The 16,638-nt window shown below is 47.0% G+C and overlaps 1 protein-coding gene across 1 annotated transcript in view; it reads right to left on the minus strand.

Annotated features, from left to right (window-relative positions):
* Positions 1-14,769: 14,769 nt before the first annotated feature.
* UPF2 (UPF2 regulator of nonsense mediated mRNA decay) overlaps positions 14,770-16,638 on the minus strand; it is a 70,935-nt gene continuing 69,066 nt past the window's right edge. Inside the window, exon 22 of the mRNA XM_068401696.1 lies at positions 14,770-16,048. Coding sequence (XP_068257797.1) covers positions 16,039-16,048 — 10 coding nt within the window. The 3' untranslated portion in view covers positions 14,770-16,038. The remainder of the gene's footprint in view (positions 16,049-16,638) is intronic.

The following is a 16,638-nucleotide window of genomic DNA, read 5'->3' on the forward strand; positions in this document are numbered from 1 at the left end:
GGTGAAGGAGGGGGTGGAAAAAAAAAGAAAAGGAGGATTATGTCTGTCTTCTGACAAGAGATGTGTATTCTCACTGCTGGCCTTCAGTAACTGTGACCAGGGTCCTTGCAGGAGTGAAGTTCATCCTGAACAGTGTTTGAAGTAGGCAAAAGCCCCCCTCTCCCAATGTCTTGCAATATTAAAATGACTTTTCCAAGAGGAATACTGTATATGTGAGAGAACAGTAACTCATCTTTGTGTTTCCATGGCTGCCTTCTGTGGGTGTTACCCCAAGTGAGTGCGATCCTGCCGAGGGTGGAAGTCTGTCTCCTTGCACAGGACAATGTTCCCCTTTAGAGAATATTCCTACCCATCCCTTCTGAGCGTATGCCTGTGTTTGCTGCCTTTGTCTTTCGTTTGGGTACTTGCACATCAAGACTGCGAAGATAGTTCCTGGGCTGGAAGGAAGTGCTGACTCAGGCATGTAGTACTAGTTACTGCTGCCACGTAGAGTATAGAGGTGAAGGTTTCTTAATGGTGTGCTACACAGCTGAGGTCGTGGCTAAATCATCTTTCACTGGGACTTGTCCCACTTCAAGTAGGGAATGGTTTAAAGCCAAAATTAAGAACCTTTGATTTAATAAAAAACAGCAATGACAAAACCCTCAGAAGAACAGATCTTCAGGAATCACAAAATCGTTTGGGTTGGAAGGGACCTTAAAGATCATCTAGTTCCAACCCCCCTGCCATGGGCAGGGACACCTTCCACTCGACCAGGTTGCTCCAAGCCCCATCCAACCTGACCCTGAACACTACCAGGGAGGGGGCACCCACAACTTTTTGCTCAGCCTCCCCAGGGTAAGGACTACTTTCAGTGGCTTCAGCCCCATGTTCTTCAAGGAGGCCACCCTGAGTGGGAGGCTGGATCATGTCACTACTACCCCAGGTTGTGCCTGGGAGCAGCTGGAACCCTTGAAACAATTGCACTGTTTTGAAGATGGATGGGGTTGTTATTGTATCTTAAATACAGGTGGTGTTGAGCATTTGCCCAAATAGTGGGGGTTATGTGTCATAAAAGATAGAATGGAAGTCACTCTAGGAAAAAATTAGCTCCTGTTTGCACAAGCTACTTTTTTCTCCCCCAGGCGGGATGGTGGTGATAGCCAAAAAGCATCAGCAGGTCTAGCAGCCTGTCCCCAAGCTTTCCAGGGCTGCCTCGAGGCTTGAGGACACATCTGAGCCAGGGCAGGTGGCCTCGTGTAACTGTCCAGCTCCAGCCTGGAGCCAGTGTGAGAGAATTGAGCTTGGCTCAATCTATAATGAAACTTAAACCAAGTTACAGTGCTTTGCTGTGGGTTACAGCCTCCCAGAGCTGCCCAGTTACTGTCCGCCTTTCAAGTGGCTGCAGCTTTGGGAATAAGCTGTTGCTGTTTTGACTCCTGTGCTTGTTTTATACACACACACGTTTGGCTTCTCCCTTAAAAACAAACAGCTTCAGAAAGCATTACCCATAACTGATCAGGGAAGGCGTGAGGCTAAAGGTAGCTCATAGCTGTAGCTCAGCAGCTTGGGCTGGTTTCTGTACTGCTGGAGGCACAAACAGAAGGACTGTAATTTACAGCGTTCCTGAATGAACTCCGGCTGTTTTGTAACTGAACCCACAAAGGTAAAAATGAGAGACCACATTCTTTAGCTGCCTGCTTGGTCGTTGTTATTCCTGGCAGAGCAAGAGCCCAGGGTAGCGCCGCTCGAGCACAGAGGTAAGGGTGGCAGTCGGGGCGTGGGATGGCGCGGGCTGCTGTGGAGGCAGCTGCGAAGCCAAGCCCTCATGGTTCAGTTTTCAGGTGTATCCCGTGTCCCTGCAGCACCCACAACTCCAACTCACTTGTCCTTGATGACTTAGACCCTGTGCAAGTCGTTTGATGTCTTTAATAGGTCAACAGTGAAAGGTGGGGGTGAATGCGGAGTGGGTGGAAAAACTTGAAAGTCTGTTTATCTGACTTAAACGCATTTACCTCTAAATGGTACCCTCTAACCTTTCTTCTGCTCGAAGAAACTGACAGCAAGCTGGCTCGGCTTCACCTACCAGTCTACTTTTAATACTTTAGAGAAGTTATGAGCTTACATCTGTGCTGGAACAGCACCAGCCGCAGCGATGTCGGCAGCAGTCATGCAGAGGATGGTTTGGGTGGTATCTCGGGGCCTGTGTGAGAGGTTGCACGACTGCAGCGATGATGGCAGAGCTGGGGAGGAAGGGCCTTGGAGCAGGAAGGCAGGGGGGTGACTGCTCAACCCAGCAAGCGAGGAGCATGGCCCCTGCCTGCAGGTGAGGCAGGTCTGCCATCGCCTTGGCCATGCGTTTAGCATTGCTTGGCTACCAGCTCAAGAGGGAGTTATGTTTGACAGATGGTACCTGTTTGTTTGGTACATAATTTTGTCCTATATTCCTGTTAACTTGCCAGAACAAGCCACACCAGCATAAGCTCATGTACTGGCACCAGTAATTGAGTTTAGCAAGGTGATTTTATAAACAGATGTGTATGTAGATATGGATGCTCCCTTAGATGTGGATCTTAAATGAGAGGAAGCCTTTCATTCATCACTTCTTCCATGCACCCCTCTGCCTGCACAGGGTCTTGCTTTCAGATAATCCCTGCATCATGTAGAGGCAAAGGCAGAGGAGGCTTCATCATGGTGTTGACTCCCAAACTATAAATATTTTTTCCCCTGAGGTAAGGAGGGTCCTTAGACTGGATGGAGCCAAACCTTTCCAAGGGAACACACCCTTCTCTTGCGTGGTTTGTTTTTTGTGTGGTCTTTTTTTTTTTTTCTCCCTCAGAACGGGGCTTTCTCTTCCCATGCAAGGTGACCCCTCCCAAAGTAGGAAATGCCTTCCTTGAGAAGTCATCGGTGCATCCTCGGCTACGTCACCGAAGGGTCAGATGCGTTCTTACCTCAGGGGATCTGCGAGGAAAGGTTGTTTTTGTTACTAAGGCTCACCATTCCTTCTCAGCCTTCGGGCTTTTCCGCTGGGTCATCATTACCTCCTACTTGCAACTGGCAGAATACAGAAAACCAGAAAAGCCTTCAGTAACTTTAGGATTAAACTGAACAGGCATGAGGAACAGCAGAGAAAGCAGCTGGCAGGCTTGAAGGAGCAACTCAGCTTCTATTTCTCTTTTGTTCGTGAGTCTTTGCTTTAATGAATGTTTCATGGAGCCCCAGGAATCACAAACTCATTCTGAGAGGCTCCCCAAAGCTGCTGAGGCACTGTTATCCTTGGACCATTATTTTCTCCTCAGATGGGTGTCTGTGTCTCACAAAGACATGCAGCTGTTACAGTGGCCTCACCTGAGGGAGAAACAAAGCCCAATTTTTTCAGGTGGTGGGGTTTATTTCCCCATCATTTAAAAAAAAAAAAAAAGTGCAGTTCCCTGCCCCAATAAAATAACTTGATGAAAACTAGTGCGTATGTTGAAGGTTTGAATTTAAAAGAAACACATGAAAGCCTTTGCTTAACCATTGAATCAGGGCGCAGCTCCCATTCCCACGCCTGTGAGATGAACATACCCCATGTCCCTGTGCTACAGGCAGCCAAGGACTCCGGCAAGCTGCTGCCTGAGGTCTAGCATCGCTGTTTTGCCGACAACATCCAGCTGTGTGGTGTGGTCAACACGCTGGAGGGAAGGGATGCCATCCAGAGCGGCCTTGACAGGCTTGAGAGCTGGGCCTGTGTGAACCGCATGAAGTTGAACAAGGCCAAGTGCAAGGTCCTGCATGTGGGTCAGGGCAATCCCAAGCACAAATACAGGCTAGGTGGAAAATGGATTGAGAGCAGCCCTGAGGAGAAGGGCTTGGGGATGATGGTTGAGGAGAAGCTCAACATGAGCCAGGAGTGTGCACTTGCAACCCAGAAGGCCAACCATATCCTGGGCTGCATCACAAGCAGTGTGGCCAGCAGGTCAAGGGAGGTGATTCTGCCCCTTTACTCCACTCTCGTGAGACCCCACCTGCAGTGCTGCATCCAGCTCTGGGGCTCCCAACATAAGAAGGACATGGAGCTGTTGGAGCAAGTCCAGAGGAGGCCACAAAGATGATCAGAGGGCTGGAGCACCTCTCCTATGGAGACAGGCTGAGAGAGTTGGGGCTGTTCAGCCTGGAGAAGAGAAGGCTCCAGGGAGACCTTATAGCACCTTCCAGTGCCTGAAGGGGCTATAGGAAAGTGGGGGAGAGACTTTTCACAAGGACAAGTAGTGACAGGACAAGGGGGAATGGTTTTAAACTGAAAGAGGGTAGATTTAGATTAGATATTAGGAAGAAATTCTTTCCTGTGAGGGTGGTGAGACACTGGCCCAGGTTGCCCAGAGAAGCTGTGGATGCCCCCTCCCTGACAGTGTTCAAGGCCAGGTTGGATGGGGCTTTGAGCAACCTGGTCTAGTGGAAGGTGTCCCTGCCTGTGGCAGGGGTGTTGGAACTAGAGAGTCTTTAAGGTCCCTTCCAACCCAAACCATTCAGTGATTCTATAATTTGCTTTAGTCCCTTCACTTGTGATCGCTGCACCCAGTAGTGTCCCCACCGATCCCGCAGCGGGGTCACCTCAGCTGCCCTGCTCTCAAACCAGCCCTTCCCCCCGGCTCAGCCCCTGCCCCACTGCAGCAGCCACCTGAGCAGCGAAACACCATGGAAGGTAACGATTGTCTCACCTTATCTATTGCAAAAATTCTCAGTAATTCTCCTGATTTGTTACCTAACGGCCCCACGTGGAGCTGTGAGTAACCTGGAGCAGGTTGGGTTAGGAGTGTGGCTACCCCGTGCCTTTCATCACGTAGGAAAGCGCTGCTGTAGAAAGGGAGCCCGGACATCCTTCCTCTCCCTTTCCTGGTTTGCAAACAGAAGATCCCAGCAGTTACTGAAAACGCATCTGACCATGAGACTAACGAGACAGGGCTGGCAACGGGCAAGGGATGTTTCGCCCACAGACCCACCAGACCTGGGAGGAAGAGCAGCTTGCTGGTTACTGCTGAACATCACGCTTATATTCGTGAGTTGATGCACAAAACGCCGTCCAAGCTCTCCCATAAGCGCACAGCCACCTCCCAGTGTCACCGTGCTCCCTGTCAAAGCCTCACACGCAGGTCTCGTCTCCTTGAGCTGTGGCTTGTTCAGCCCAGGAGCCACCTGGAAGCCCTACAGAGCTTGCTCCGCTCTTATTGCTGACAGCAGCTTCCCCTGCACGTCACTCCCCTCTCTGATTCAGCCTCGGAGATCTCCGTTATAACGGGATGGCTCATTTCCTCAGAGGTTTGGGGAGGTCAAATGCACTATCAAACATTCATGATGTGTTTTTTTCCCATAATTTCAACGGAAGGTCTCTCCTCTTTGGGCTTTTGTTACTGTAAGCATCAGAAAATTGTGTAATTTTTTTATCTGTTCTCTGCCTGCTTATCCATCCCTGCAAGGAAAGGCAAGAGCTGTTTCCCTGCTGGGAAACGAGGGCAGTGAGGGTAAGCCAAGAAAAAAAGGAGGAGAGAGGAGCTTGACCTCCTGGTTCTCAGGCTTATGCACTAATCCTGACTCACCCTTCCTCTCCCACCACCACACCTGCCACTTCAGGAGCATTTACTTGCCAGCCTAGGAGAAAAACCAGGAGCCCAGCAGCTTAGACTCGCATGTGCAATGAGTTGTTCATAGTCTCTGATTAACGACGATAAGCCACCCCTTGTACTGGTGCTCAGAGGATGGAGCGACAGCAGAAGGAAAAGAGTATTCGTACAAGCTGTGACAGAGGGAGATTATTTCTTCCTATTTAAACATCTATTAGGAAACAGTTGTCAGCACATTTCTATTGCCAATGTACAAACCAGCGCAAGGGTAGAGGATCAACAGGGTCTTCAAGCTTCATGACACAAACTTCATTACCGTGGAACATTTCCTGCCTTCCTAAATGGATTTAGTTTGCCTGATTAGGTTTAATTTTTATTTATGGCATAAGTTTTCCAGCGCGCTGAAGCCCAGGAAATGGGCACTGTGTGCCCAGCACGCCGGCTCCTGGTACGTCCTATAATAAACCCCCGAGCTCTGCACCGGCCACGCCGAGCAGAGAGTTTCCTCTGCGGCCTGTCACTCCGCAGACAACAGCGATGCTTTCTCTGAAACCAAAAGCTGGTTTGATTTCACGTTAAATAAGACTCACAGCTAGTAATAAACCCCTAGTTTCACAGGGTGGGGGATTTGGGACCAACCTGAATAATAAACCACAGACAATTACGTCGGGCATTACAATAAGGCAGAGTTTGTCCAAGTCCTGCTGTTGCATCCATCTTTCCCCTGGAAAAGAAAGGCTGCTGCAGGAGGGGTGAGGAGCTGGTGTCTGCCTGGAACAGCTCGGCTGGATTCCCAGAGAGAAGCAGACTGCTCCTCCCCGACCAGGCTGACCGCTGGGCTTTCCTCCCAGGACAGGGCTCATCCTGCCACAGGCCCATGGAGGAAGCCCCACCACCACATGAAAAGCTTCTCAGAGCAGCGGTAAGAAAAGCCAAAGCCACCTCTGAGCTCCCTCTCGCTACTTCCTTACCTGGGCTTCATTTCCATCGCTCCAGGGATGCAACTTCCAGCAACTCATATCAATTTAATAACCACTTACTGGGTTAATACAATAGAGACACCAAACCTCTCTTCAGGTGGGTTATGAAAGCCTTACTGATACACTCAAATCTTGCTTCCCAGGAGAGAACATCTGATCTTCAGCTTACTATGAACAGATAGATGAGAGAGAGAGAGAGGTGTGGGCATTTATATATAATATATATAATTTAAAAATGGGATACTGGCACAGCAAGGAGGACAACCAGCTCAGCAGGACAGTGACACTGAGACAGAGGGAAGCTCTGCAGCCAGGAACAGCTCTCCCTTGTAGAGCAGACATGGGCTTCCCTTGACAGCTGGAGGACGTTTCCAGCAGTCCTTTCCCCTGAAGAGGTGTGAGCAAGACAAGCGGTGGCCCCAATGCCAGGCACACACAGTGCATGTGACATCCTGGCCCTGCTGCCGTAGAGAGGTTTGTGGAACTGGCTCCCTCAGGGCACCCTCTGGCTCCCAAGAGGTGGGCACAGTTGGTCAGTCGCTGCTCTTTCACAGCATTGCTGTTTCAGCCAGGAGCTGCCCAAGAAGTAAGCCACGGGTTCAGAAATTAATGTCCGTTCCCAAAACAGGGTTATTTTATTTGATTTAATTTTATTTGATTTAATCAAATTAACCAGAGTGGAGACTTTTAAGGGACTGGTTGGTGGCTACAAGCCCCAGGAGGTAGGACCAGCAACTGGGAAACTCCAGTCCTGAGCAGGCTCCTTGGCTATCCCCAACTCCCGTATTTGCACGGGCTTTCCCTTGCTTGCAGGAGAGGCAGAGCTGACGTCGTGGCTAACGCCAGCAAAATTAAGTCTCTCGTTAATGCTGTTTCGGCATCTCTCCTCCCGCAGTGATCTCACTGCAGTCAGAGCAACCCGATTTCCGCACTCGGGCACGCATCAGGAGTCAAGAAGTCGCACCTGAGCAATTTTGAATCTATATGACGCTTTATGGCTCCCAGAGAGGGTTTTTATTTAGCAGAACCAGCAGGAAACAACACATCACTCTTTACAGCATCACTCCCTGACCAGTCACACCACCTTTGGTGGTACTGTCATGGAGCTTCCTGCATTTTAAGGTCTTCTTCCAGTTCAAAATCCTATTTTGAGGAAGAGCAGTACCCAGGAGTCTCCTCATGCACATAGAGCTCAAATTCCAGTGTCTGGGAGGGGAATTTGCAGTCTGAAATAAATAATCACAGAATCACAGAATGGTTTGGGTTGGAAGGGACCTTAAAGATCATCTAGTTCCAACCCCCTGACACAGGCAGGGGCACCTTCCACTAGACCAGGTTGCTCAAAGCCCCATCCAACCTGGCCTTCAACACTGCCAGGGAGGGGGCAGCCACAGCTTCTCTGGGCAACCTGGGCCAGTGTCTCACCACCCTCACAGGAAAGAATTTCTTCCTAATATCTAATCTAAATCTACCCTCTTTCAGTTTAAAACCATTACCCCTCCTCCTGTCACTACTTGCCCTTGTAGAAAGTCCCTCTCCAGCTTTCCTGTAGGCCCTTCAGATACTGGAAGGCTGCTAGAAGGTCTCCCTGGAGCCTTCTCTTCTCCAGGCTGAACAGCCCCAACTCTCTCAGCCTGTCTTCATAGGAGAGGTGCTCCAGCCCTCTGATCATCTTCGTGGCCTCCTCTGGACTCGCTCCAACGGCTCCATGTCCTTCTTACGTTGGGACCCCCAGAGCTGGATGCAGCACTGCAGGTGGGGTCTCACAAGAGCAGAGGAGCAGAATCCCCTCCCTCGACCTGCTGGCCACACTGCTGTGATGCAGCCCAGGATATGGTTGGCTTTCTGGGCTGCAAGCGCACAGAATAAATGAGATACAAACTCCTTCAACAAGCTCTGTCTACCCTGAAGTGAGGCTCCCCACCTGTATTGCTGCAGGATGCTGGTAGAGTAGGGACGGCCGAACAACCATCAGGTATGACGGAGCTTGCCTAGGACCAGCAGCGCTGACAGGTTTAGCAATACAGCTTCTCAGATCCAAAGAAAGCACCCTGCAGCGGTGCCTGGACCAGGAGGGATGAAAATGCATTCAGGCTATCAGCACACTGGGACAGCACTTGACTGTGCAGAGAAGTGACAGTCCATTAGGACAAGCTGCCACAAAAATCACCCCTGCATTATCAATGGGGCTCCAGTGGCAAGAGGAGAACTGTCTACAAGTATTTTCTGCCCATAAAGCTGAGTGATGTAACCAGCCTTAAAATATCAGGTAATTTATCAAGAGCAGGCCAGTGGTGTTATTTCTCAGGAACAAATATAGCCTGAAGGATTTCACACCACATAGATAAACTCACAGTATTTTTCCCCAGATTTCAATAACTCACATCAAATGGATGGAGCAGAGCACGCAGCCAGGTACCTACTGCAATCATGCGACCCTAAATATCACAGGATCTTTTTAGTTGGAAAGGACCTTTAAGATCATCAAGTCCAACCATTAACCCAGAACTAACAAGTCCTCCACTAAACCATGTCCATAAGCACCACATCTACTCGTCTTCTTAATACCTCTGGGGGTGGTGACTCCACTTCCCTGGGCAGCCTGTTCCAATGCTTGACAACCCTTTTGGTGAAGAAATTTTTCCTGATATCCAATCTAAACCTCCCTGGCACAACTTGAGGCCGTTTCCTCTCATCTTATCACTTGTTACCTGGGAGAAGAAACCGACACCCACCTCACTACAACCTCCTTTCAGGTAGTTGTAGACAGCGATAAGGTCTCCCCTCAGCCTCCTTTTTTCCAGACTAAACAGCCCCAGCTCCCTCAGCCGCTCCCCATCAGACATACAGACACTCACCAGCTTTCTCATTGTGCTGCCAGCTCCAAGGCTGCCTCGGTCTGGCTGCCCACGCTGCGGCACAGGGAGGTGGTTCACACCTGTGGAGTACTGGGGCTTGCAGGACAGTGATGACACTTATCTCGATTTACCTACAAAATGCCACTATCAGAGTTACAAGGAATTGATGTGGGATTGTAACAAAAATAGAGTCTCCAGAAGCTAAAAAATAATGCCAACAGCTGTATCGCAGCTAAAAGGTTGGTCCAGTGATGGTACCTTTAGCGGAGAAGAGCATCACCAGCACCCAAAATCGCTTCCCAGGTCCCACTTGTGAGTGTTACAGCTGTGAAACACATTAATGAGAGTGCAACAGGGGTGTCCTGACCAAGGCAACCCTCAGTACTACTAAAAAGCTGCAGAAAAAAAAAATTAAGGGGTAAATACATCAAAGTTTTCAAGCTCTTGGGCTGTCAGCCATGACTTGTTTCCAGCTGCAAAAGTCACTCCCCTTTATCCCGTGCACAACAGAAACTTTTTTCCTGCAGGTAAATGTCAAAGAACAAATAAACATCAGCAAAATCTAAATTTCTTCCTCCTTTTTAAGTGTCTCAACCATATTTTTTATTTGTCCGACAGCTTGGATCCAGGTAAAGGAGGGAAGGAAGGAAGGAAAGAGGGAGTCTTTTTAACAAAACACTGTTTGTTCTTCTAACAACCATCATAAACACCAAGTGTTTTAATGGCACAATCACACTCTGCCAATAATAACTTAAAAGCAAAGTTTATATTACAAACAATACAAGTAAATGTTTTGACATTTACTCACTCATTTGATTCTTGCCCAAATAGTTTCCTACTCCCAGTACGCTTCAGTGGTTGGAAAATCCCTATTTATAGTTCAGTTCTGAAAAGAGACAGCAAAGTGTCGTCTCAGACGGGCATCTTCAGCGGGGCAGAATGGCTGCGGCCGAGGAAAAACCTTGGTGCGGAAGAAATTAGTGATGAAACTCAAAGGAAAAAAAAATAATATATTTATCAGGGGGCAACAGCAGGCTCGTGGTATTATTATAAGGACATGGAGCTGTTGAAGCAAGTCCAGAGGAGGGCCACGAAGATGATGAGAGGGCTGGAGCACCTCTCCTATGAAGACAGGCTGAGAGAGTTGGGGCTGTTCAGCCTGGAGAAGAGAAGGCTCCGGGGAGACCTTCTAGCAGCCTTCCAGTACCTGAAGGGACTACAGGAAAGCTGGAGAGGGGCTTTTTACAAGTGCATGTACTGATAGGACGAGGAGGGGATGGTTTTAAACTGAAAGAGAGGAGATTTAGATTAGATATTAGGGAGAAATTCTTGACTGTGAGGGTGGTGAGATACTGGCCCAGGTTGCCCAGAGAAGCTGTGGCTGCCCCCTCCCTGGCAGTGTTCAAGGCCAGGTCGGATGGGGCTTGGAGCAACCTGGTCTAGTGGAAGGTGTCCCTGCCCATGGCAGGGGGGTTGGAACTAGATGATCTTTAAGGTCCCTTACAACCCAAACCAGTCTGTGATTCTATGGAACACGTTCCCGTGTAAAGAGAAGGCTGCATCAGCAAACTGCCGGAGCCGAACGCGGGAACTCCTCACAGCTCTCATCCTGCTGCCCTGCCAAGCACACAATTACGGCTTTGCTGAAAGGGCAAATGAAAAAAAAAAAAACCCTGAAAACATGAGAAAATCAGGCAGCCTCCGCAATACAGAGGTGGATTTCTAAGCCTTAATATACATAAAATTACATTGTGTGTGGGTGCTGCGTGTATGTGCACTGATGTGTTTGCATATAATATTTTTATCTCCGTTAACAGAAAACAGCACGACTGACTTCTTTCTCTGAAGGCCTGGAAAGTTAATGAAATTACAGCAAGTCTGACAACTCAGCAATTAATGAAAAAATAGATTCACACCTTTTCTTCTTTCAATGTTATCACATTGCAGCAGTGCAGGGCAGAGAAAGAGAGCCGATACAGCCAGCTGGAGTTCAAGGTGCTGCCTGTGAGTGGATGTTCCTGGGTGAACTTCCCCATTTCAGAGCTTCCCAGCCTCCTTGGCTCCATCCTGGAGCAAGGACTAACGCAGCACCTCAGCTCAAACAGGCTTTCAAGCGATGCGCCATGAATCATGGAATCACAGAATGGTTTGGGCTGGAAGGGACCTTAAAGATCATCTAGTTCCAACCCCTCTGCCACAGGCAGGGACACCTTCCACTAGACCAGGTTGCTCAAAGCCCCATCCAGCCTGGCCTTGAACACTGCCAGGGAGGGGGCAGCCACAGCTTCTCTGGGCAACCTGGGCCAGTGTCTCCTCCCCCCTCACAGTAAAGAATTTCTCCCTAATATCTAATCTAAATCTCCCCTCTTTCAGTTTAAAACCGTTCCCCCTCATCCTATCACTACAGACGCCAGTAAAAAGTCTCTCTCCAGCTTTCCTTAAGCCCCCTTTATATACTGAAGGGCTGCTATAAGGTCTCCCCGGAGCCTTCTCTTCTCCAGGCTGAACAACTCTAGCTCTCAGCCTTTCTTCACAGGAGAGGCGTTCCAGCCCTCTGACGCCCTAGGGTGCATCCCATCAGGTCCCACGGACTTAAGTATGTTCAGCTTCCTCAGGTGGTCACAAATCCGACCTTCTCCTACAACGGGACGGAATTCATTCCCCCAGTCTCTGCCTTGAGTTTTAGGAGCTTGAGAAATGCGGGAAGAGAGATCACCATTGAAAACTGAAGGAAAAAAATTGTTCATCACAATCATACAGCACATTTTCTGGCTGTCAGCATGCCAGCTCAACGAGCCTCACATCGCTGAAGACGCAACTTCAAATGCCCAGACTTGACTTGAGTCCAAATTCTTTCTGGAGGACGATAAGATAACAGAAATCTTTTACGCAATCAAGGACATGAAACAATTTGTCTTTCATCTACACACATTTTTCCGGATTTAACTACTTCCATGCATGTTCAGGAATGCTGCTTTAGAAATAGTCTTTGCAAGACCACCTTTGACTAGCATCCCTCGAGAAACGCTACCAGAGGAACACCCTCTCTCCCATCGAATGATGCCACAGCTTGAATTTGGCATGACTTCCCCAGTGACCTCGTACACTTGAGGGTCATTGCACTGTAGGAAAAGAGGAGCAACAATATTAGACATAACTCCATTAATTAAAAAATCCTGTCATCTGGATAAAGCAGCAATGTTTACAGGTGACAGACAAGCCCTGATCAAAACACATTATTCCCCTGCTCCTGTATCAAAACAAGGCTGCTCACCTGACCATTTCAATTAAATATTCTTTAAAGGAAGACAAACCTTTCTGACGACATAAAGTGAAAGGAAGCCACGCGATCCCCACAGCAACAAATTCTATGTGAATCAAGTGGCCCAACTGCTCTGCAAGCAGCAGGACAGCATCCAGCCACACCACCAGGCTGTGGGGCTCTGACCTACGAGGAACAGCTGAGGGAGCTGGGATTGTTTAGCCTGGAGGAGGCTCAGAGGTGACCTTATTGCAGTCTACAACTACCTGAAGGGAGGTTGTAGTGGAGTGGGAGTCAGCCTCTTCTCACAGGCAACTAGGGACTGGACAAGAGAACACAGCTTCAAGCTTCACAAGGGGAGGTTGAGCTTGGACATTAGGAAGAATTTCTCCTCAGAAAGGGTTATTAGACATTGGAAGGGGCTGCCCAGGGAGGTGGTGGAGTCACCATCTCTGGATGTGTTTAAGAAAAGACTGGAAATGGCACTTAGTGCCATGGTCTAGTTGACAGGGTGGTGTCAGGGCAATGGTTGGACTCAATCCCAGAGGTCTCTTCCACCCTGATTGATTCTGTGATTCTGTAATAAGATCCAAACATTTTTTTCCCCACTGTTTATGTTCAACCCTGACTGTTTCACTTGCAATGATTTTTGACGTGTAATTTTTATTCAGCAGACTTTCAGAAAAGTTTCTTTTAAAATTAAATTTCAAAAGGTTTCACTGAATTGTGTTTTGATTTCAGCCTGAAGTCAGGGAAATCTCCAGCTGACCCCCAACTACTGTCAGCAAATAATTTTGTAAAGATATTTCCATTGATCCAAATTCTATCCAAGGCATTAGATTGAGAGATACAAAATAAAGCTAATGGGACTTCACGTTTTATTTTGATGCAGTTATTCAATTTGGATAAATTAAGTGCCTTTGAAACTAAGCAGCATGTTGAGAAAAGGAAGTTGACTTCAGTTTGAACCACAATTAGATGCTTAATTTGCTATTAGGAATTGGTAGGCATTTTTCAGCAGGGAAGTGGAAATTAGATTTGACCAATAGATACGGGCATATTGCTGTAGAAGACATTCCTGGAGGAGCTCAGAGTTCCAAATGTGATTCATAAACATACCCATAAATTTTGTGTGGAAAAAAATTGGTATGAAAAGAATCACATAAGACTTGAAACAAAGACCTGGTCTTTTGACAACATACTCCTCCCTACAGGGTGTCTACATGTGATGGTATAAAAGCTTCAAGCCACGCTCTGCAAACTGGAAGTTGTCCACCACCAGCCTGACCAGCGAGGTCCTCAGGGAAAACGTGCTCAGATCGCTCCAGCACTTCTCAATCCCTGGCTGCTGTTACAGCATGGGCACGCAAAGGAGTAGGCCTAAAGCTGCGCTTGCAGTTTTTCCACTCTCAATGCTCGATTCTGTGATGAAAGAACAGAACTTTAAGTAAATATATTTTAAAAACCTTGACTTCTTCTCACCAAAGCATTACTGGCAAGCTTATGCATTTTAAAATTCACTGTTAACTGCTGGAGCTAATAGTATAACTAGCTGACGTAGAAGGGTGCTGCCTTTACTTCAGGTCTGCCTGGTGACAGCAACAGAAACACTATTTGGCCACAATTTCACTTACATTTTCAAGCAAATTATCACCAAGAGGAGTTCTGCTCCTCTCTGGTGTTGGTCCCTGGATGGTCCACCCCAGCATTTCACCCTTCCATGTGTTAGCACACGAATTCAGACGCCCATGCAACGAGCCAGAAGAGGGAACTTCATTACTATTAATCTAGCCAAAACCAGCTTAATTTAACTCAGGTTAAGTTAAATGCATCTGACAGCTTACATTATGCCAAATGACTCTCTCTGTTTCACAACTTCTTGCTAAACAGCAAGAAAATCTTGCATTTACCAACTGTGCTTCAAGTACGTCTTTTGGGGCAGGAATCCTCCTGGCTTTGGTAAAATGCCATCTATGTTTACGTTGCCTATATGAAGCACTGCCCAAGCTACAGCCCCAACATACACCATAAACTCTTCAAAACATCATTTCAGAACAACGAAGTCAATGTAAAGAGACAGATGCCAATTCTAAATTACAACACTTTATTGCAGCATTGGCAAAGGTCAGATTTCTGAAGCTGGTGAAGATCGGGCGGCATTTCTGTATGAAATGTTACAATTTTACAAGTCTCTCTTCCTACATGCAGAAACCAAAAACAGTGGTAAAAAGGATTTTAAAAGAGCTAGAAAAAAGAATTAGTAGTAACATACAGATGAGCTCCTTAACTCAATTAACTACCTCTACCTGAAAGCAAATGAAAAACTATGCTAATAAATAACAGATTGTCAGAAACAGACCAAGAAACCTCATTTCTACTTAGAAAAAAATAAAAATTCTACTTGTTTCCAGACTTTTTTTTTTTTAAAACTTTTTTTGTTTTGTTTGTTTCAATAGACAACAGAGACTTATCAACCAACCCATGAAGATCAACAAAATATTTGGATCCACTCCTTGACATCCTCCTGTTATGCTGACTGGAACACTTTGGTTTTCAATGATACATACAATGGGCTCAACTATATCCCTGTCTTTAGGCTGGTGTCAGGCTGTTCCAAGCAGTACGAGTCAACACCCTGTGCTAATCAACTCACATTCTATTTTAAACCTTAACAGACATTTTACCTCCTTGGCTCTTAAGTTTTCCACCCCTCCCCACTCCCTCTTTCTTGCTCATCTGGCAGCCAAAGGCTATTCCTTAACCAAAAACTTTCTCACTGAGGAGTGTTTGATAAGAAGTTATCCTACTTGTCAGGGTTTTCTTTTAGATTTCACCATTTGCTCTATATTTTTCTACTGTAGATTTGCAGCCCCTAGAGAATATCCTTCCAACATAAAGCCCTCGATTCGGAGATAACGTCCTCCCACATACTGAGCTGTCCGAGACCCTTTCCGTTCCAGTGTAATCCATCTGAATTTCAGGTTGATCTTTGTTTTCACCGAGCTGCTCACTGGTCAAGTTAACCATCTCATTCATTTACTTCTGCTCCTATAAGAAAATTAACCCTCAACGTGGTTCCCATAACAAAAAGCTTTTTTTTTTTTTTTTTTGCTTTTTTTTTTTTTTTTTTTGGCAGGCCATGACTGGAAGCTTCCACTTGTTCTGTGTGGGGTTGGGGGGGAAGAGGGGAGGCTGTTGTTTCTGCCCCACGGCCCCAGCCTGTCCCAGGTTTCGATGCTGAACGCTCTAGACTGACATGCTGAGATGTGTCCACTGCTCTCATTTAATCGCTGGAGGACTCCACTATCCACAACATCAGAGATACAGGACCTAATGAAATGACACTTGCTGCTGGATCAACGTCTCCTAAGAAAAGAAAGGAAAACAATATTTTAATATGAGATATCCAATGCTGTGTGGGTTAGCAACCACTGAAATCAACTGCTAGTGATTCTGATACTCATTTAAGCTCTACATATTAATGCCACATATTTCTACTATCTGCACAAATTTTTACAAAGACCATGTCAGACAAAAGAAGGTAGATAATCTGTATCAGAAAAAGTCCCCTACACAATCTCAGCAGATGAATCTAAAATCGTTCAGAAATAGCTGCCTTATCCTCCCAGATGAGATGCTGAACTACTGAAGTGCACAGTTGATCTGTCAATTTGTTGTAATGCAAGTTATTTTACAGTGTTCATCTTTTTTGTGCTGAGTTTCTTAATGTTTAGCAGTACTGCAGAACCGTTAGAGGGCTTTCCAGTGTCAAATAATCGTTTAGAACATTTTTAGAAAGTTGACAGTTGTATCAAGATCTTTGACCATCCCTTGTTCACTAAAAATGTCCCTACCCAGAAAAAGCCACATTTAATTCTCTTAAGAACATAAATGTGCGTTGAAAAATTACATCAATTTGCAGGCATATGGTTCAGCGAGACCAGAGTAATCCAGCA

The sequence above is a fragment of the Nyctibius grandis genome, chromosome 5, assembly GCF_013368605.1.
Source record: "Nyctibius grandis isolate bNycGra1 chromosome 5, bNycGra1.pri, whole genome shotgun sequence".
Taxonomy (NCBI): Eukaryota; Metazoa; Chordata; class Aves; order Nyctibiiformes; family Nyctibiidae; genus Nyctibius; species Nyctibius grandis.